The 5,029-nt window shown below is 52.5% G+C and overlaps 1 protein-coding gene across 1 annotated transcript; it reads right to left on the reverse strand.

The window, feature by feature from the left end:
* Nucleotides 1-902: 902 nt before the first annotated feature.
* On the reverse strand, nt 903-4,772 carry LOC123104266 (probable glucan endo-1,3-beta-glucosidase A6). Its single transcript, XM_044526050.1, has 3 exons — nt 4,612-4,772; nt 3,159-4,514; nt 903-1,152 (listed from the first exon to the last, which is right to left on the reverse strand). Exons 1-3 carry the CDS (start codon nt 4,682-4,684, stop codon nt 1,115-1,117), a joined length of 1,467 nt encoding a protein of 488 aa, XP_044381985.1. The 5' UTR covers nt 4,685-4,772; the 3' UTR covers nt 903-1,114.
* Between the last annotated feature and the right edge of the window lie 257 nt (nt 4,773-5,029).

Genomic DNA, 5,029 nt, shown 5'->3' on the forward strand with positions numbered 1-5,029 from the left:
CTACTATGCCTATCTGAATGGATCTTTCCGAACAAGGACGGCAGCTGCAACCTGATCATGTCAGCACGATTTCTGTCAGCGAGCCATCAACGCTGCGGCAGGCCAAAGTCTGCATAGTACCAACTCTTTGCCAAATGGATAGAAAAATGCTTTCTACCGCATGGCATTATGCTAATGTGGAGTTGGAGATGATAGCTTCAACAGGCACATACTCCCTTCGTTCTAAATTATTCGTCGTGGTTTTAGTTTAAATTGGAACCGAGGGAGTAGCTGTTAAGCTAAGAATTGGTGTACACTGTAAGGAACCATCCTATCCTAGTCAGTAAAATGAAATCATGCTACGTGTTCCTAACTGCATTCAGAAAAGGGGAGTCCATGGTGCTCTAAACCGAACACACCAGTTTCACGTGTTCATCTCATCAATTAGATGAAGTTGTCAAGAAACGACCTTCTAGTTATGCTTATGACAATATCTAAGACAGTCCAGATCCAACTGTGCTGGGTCAACAATATGTCAGCTGATTATATTTTGGCAACAACAGATCTCATGCACAAGTATTTTGTGCGTATCAATATCTGGATTGATCTCCAAGCTGGGGGTCAACTCTCTTGGCAGAATAATTACTTGTTTTGTTGCCCGTTATAACCCTCATGTATCGTTAACAGAATAGATTAACCACGGGATCAATCAGCTATGGCAATTGTGACGAGGAAAGGACCAGTGCAGTGATGGAAACGAGTGAGAGGTACGTCGTGGCTTCGTGCAGCTGTGCACAAGGGCAGAGAGTGAAGTAGAAAAGTGAACGAACGTTGCATTCCAGTAGTAGGTATGGTATGGGACAGACAAAAGGGACAAAAGGATAGGATTGTTCGTGCCAAGTGACAGGATTAGCGAGAGCCAGTGATAAATAAGATCAGAGTGGCTATCATTTCAACTGTCAATCGATGACGTACAGTACATGAATGATTTTGAAACAAGAAAATGACAGCGGCCTAACCACAACGAAAAACGGTCAAACGGACGGTCAGCTATCACTGTTACATCGCAAGGTTTGGGAACATCAGTAGGATCATAATACACCACCCTCGCCGTCCTCCTCCTTGTGTGAATCAATCAGCCCTGTGAACTGCTGAACTTGCAGGATCCGTGGCCTGAAAAAGGCAGAATTAACCAGTTAACAACAATCAAAGATAACACAATCAAAGCAGTTGCATGTCGACATTAGAGGGGAACACAGTCAGTTGCTTCAGCTAGTAGAAACCGCTTATATGGTCATCATATATAGTAGCTTCCAGTAAAGCTTGTCACAAGTGGTGTGGTAATGTAATAATTAAGTCCTGAAGAATCATTGGTATGTTAGCATTAGTAAGATATAATTACGTGGTTTGCAGCTGGAGATTCTGTTTTCTTCTTCAAGTAATAATGGAAAGGCCTTTCATGCTTTTCAGACCAGATTAACACTCTGCATCATCATCTTTTACCAAGTTTAAGCTAAAGCGACAGGCTAAAAGAACTGAAGGAAAGACACGCAAGCAGGAGTACGTGGATGGAGGGGTTTCAGCTCTGAAAGGAAACTACCCCTACTACGCATATGCAGACGTCTCACCTACAGCCATCAACACTCGCCACCCATCCCCTTCTGCTTACCAGAATTCGACAAAAGCATACGAGATGTTCTGCATACTGAACCCTGATGTTTTCTAAATATGTGCAGAAATTATGATTCTGTATCCACCCTACTCTCAAATGTCCAAGACGTATCAAGGGACTGACGATTCAGACAGCCATTGCCTGCCATGCTCATGCCGATGGCAGACGAGCAATGCAGTCATGCAGATGCAGGGTGTCCGAAGGTAAATGTGAAATGTGCAGTTGGACTTTGACTCGGATCAACAGTGCACCTGGGTTTAGCATTAAAAACCAATGGAGAAACGACAGCCGGCTCTACTATGCCTATCTGAATGGACCTTTCAGAGCAAGGATGACAACTGAAGCCTGATCATCTCAGCACAATTAATTTGTCAGCGAGCCAGGTGTACATAGTGCTATGGTAGGATCCTCTGTGCCATATCACTGTGCTAATGTGGGGTTGCGGATACTACTAGCTTTGCCTAGTCAGTAAAATGAAATCATCTATATGTTCATTAGGGGGGAGGGTTCATGATGCTCTCTAAATCGAACACCAGTTTCATGTGTTCATCTCATTCCATAAGATGAAGGTGTCAGAACCGACCTACTTATGCTTAGAACAACATTTAAAACAATTAACATCCAGATGTACTGGGTCAACACTATGTCTGCTGATTAAATTTTGGCAGCAACAGGAACCTCATGCTCATCTTGTGCATATCAGTATCTCTTATATCTGGATCTCCAAGCTGGGGGTCAACTCTCGCGACAGAATGAAGAGTTCTCTTATTGACCACACGATTCGTTATAATCCTCATGTATCATTGCCAGGATAGATTATCCAGGGGAATCAATCAGCTATGGGCACCAAATGTCTCTAAAGCTTACAGGCCAGCAACTACTTGTAACTTTGTAAGTGGTGAGCATTTTCCAATATCTCGATCCTAATCTCTTTAGTGAACCACCTACCTAAGATATGTGAGTACACCAAATGCATCACAACAGGGACATCTAGTAGTATAATATTAGGAGAGACGTTAGGACAATTTGATTTCATCGCCCTAATCATCATTATAATAACTAAACCCTCCGTAGCAGCTAAGCACAGCATCGGATGGATCTCCTAGTTTGGAATGACGTGATTTGGTCATTTGAATAATCCGATATAATCTCAGATGACAAGTTAGAACAGTTTAATTTAATCACCCCCGATCATACCTAGAAGCAAGCTGGTCCTGCACTGTTCTCCTAGACTGTATAGCCTTGGCTAGTTTCAGAAGGTTCATCCCACGGCCAGCTAATAAAGAAACTAAAGACACTACCTCTTTTGCTCATCTGAACAATGTACTGTCTATTCTGTTCACCAGGTACTGCTAATCAACGCCAAGAGTACACAGTTTCATTAACCCAATGCACGAGCTCAAATGATCTACTGTAGTTGCAATGTTCATGCATAAATCATTTTATGTTCATCATGTACTAATTTCACCATGTATATAGAGTAGTGTTGAGTTAAGAGCATGCTTACTTGGGTCCTTGATGGTCTGCTCTGCGAGGTTGTTGAAGTAGCACGTAGCCCCGGTCTTCCTGAACTGCTGCCAGTAGGAGTTGAAGGCGTAGCTGGCGTGCGCCGCGCCGGTGTTGGGCTGGAAGCACTCGCCGCCGGGCTGGATGGCGTCGCAGGTCCCGTTCCCCTGCCCGCACGCGTACGTCAGCGCGTCCCCCACCGCCGTCTCGTTCAGCTTCCTGCCGGCGTGGCCGGCCAGCACGCACCATATCGGGCCCTTGTACGGCGTGTCGTTCCCCGCCGCCGGCAGCGGCGGGTACGCCCACAGCGGCCGCCGCCCGGTGAGGTCGACCGGGTACACGGCCGTGCCGTTGGCGTAGTAGAGGCCCCAGTGGCGCTCGGTGCCCGGCCCGGGCTTGAGGTTCTCGTTGTAGAGGGAGAAGACGAACACCGGCATCCTGGCGCCCGGCCGCGCCGGCGTGCCGGGGTTCCTGGCCATCCGCGCCGCCAGGTTCCTGTTGTAGACGGCGGCGTTGCGCACGTTGGCGCCGACCTGGTCGTAGTCGCCGCCGTTGGGCCAGCCGGTCTCCGCGACGGCGATCCTGACGCCCCCGTGGCCGAGCTTGGACATGGCGGCGCCCACGGCGTCGAGCATTTCGTCGAGCAGGTTGGTGTAGGTGAGCCCCGTGCCGGGGTCGACGTAGCGGGCGCGCGCGGCGGGCTGGAGGAGCGCGTAGTCGAGCGGGACGGTGCCGTTGCTGCTGGCCCAGACGAAGTAGGTGTAGGCGTCGACGAAGTAGTAGGAGTTGGTGCCCTCCAGGAAGCGGAGCAGCGGGCGGAGGACGGACTCGGCGATGTCGGGGCGGAACGCCGCGGCGGAGGGCGGGCGCGGGAAGGCGCCCGTGACGAGCGCGTCCATGGCGAGCGTGGTGCCGAGCTTGACGCGGCTGACGCGGCGCGCGCGGAGGCTGCGGTGGAGGTTCTCCATGGCCGGCACGATGCGGGTCCAGGTGGAGGCCGCGATGGAGCCGTCGGAGAGCACCTCGTTGCCGACGAGCAGGTACTTGACCCGCGTCCGCGGGAGGTAGGGGAGCAGGTTGTCGGCGACCCAGCGGTCGGCCGCGGCGTAGGAGGCGGCCAGGTCCGGGATGAGCTGGTTGGGCACCATGATGGAGACCGCCATGCCCGTGCCGGCCAGCGCGCGGAGCACCGCCGGGTTGGCGTCGTAGATCTTGACGGAGCCCGCGCCCGCCGCGCGCAGCAGCTGCACGGACCGCCGCGGCGCCGGGATGTCGTCCGCCACCCTGCCGTAGTTGACGCCGAGGCCGCGGTCGCGCCCGTGGCGGAAGGGGCTCCCGCTCCAGCTCGCGTCCGCCGCTGCGGGAGCGAAAGAAACGGACAGGGCAACGTAGCGCACGTCAGCAACTGGCTCGGGTCGGGGTGGGTCGGGTGAGCGGACGGAGGAATGGCTTACCGTGGCAGGCGAGGGCGGCGAGGAGGAGAAGGAGGAGCGGCCGGAGGGGGGAGGCCGCCATGGACGCCGCCATGGCCCTGCTCTGTTGCGCGCGGTCGTGCGGAGTCGACGTTGGAGAGCGAGCGAACGTTGACGTGTGGAGGACCAGGGGGAGGTTTAAGTAGGGGTTTAAAACCCGAAGCTGCCTTGCTTTGACGACGGCAACGGTACAGTCGGTATCATGCACTAAGAGCATCTCCAACAGGCGGCGGACGCACCGCGCGCAAAAAACAGATTTGCCGCGCACGCATTGCCTGATTTGGCATGGCGCGCAGAGCTGGCTCCAGCAGCCGTGCTAAAATGCAACGCGCGTGCGCCGCTCCAGCAGCGGGCTAAAATGCAGCCCGTGCGACAACATTTTTGGAAGCATAAAAATAAA

This window comes from Triticum aestivum, chromosome 5A (assembly GCF_018294505.1).
Source record: "Triticum aestivum cultivar Chinese Spring chromosome 5A, IWGSC CS RefSeq v2.1, whole genome shotgun sequence".
In the NCBI taxonomy this organism is placed as follows: domain Eukaryota; kingdom Viridiplantae; phylum Streptophyta; class Magnoliopsida; order Poales; family Poaceae; genus Triticum; species Triticum aestivum.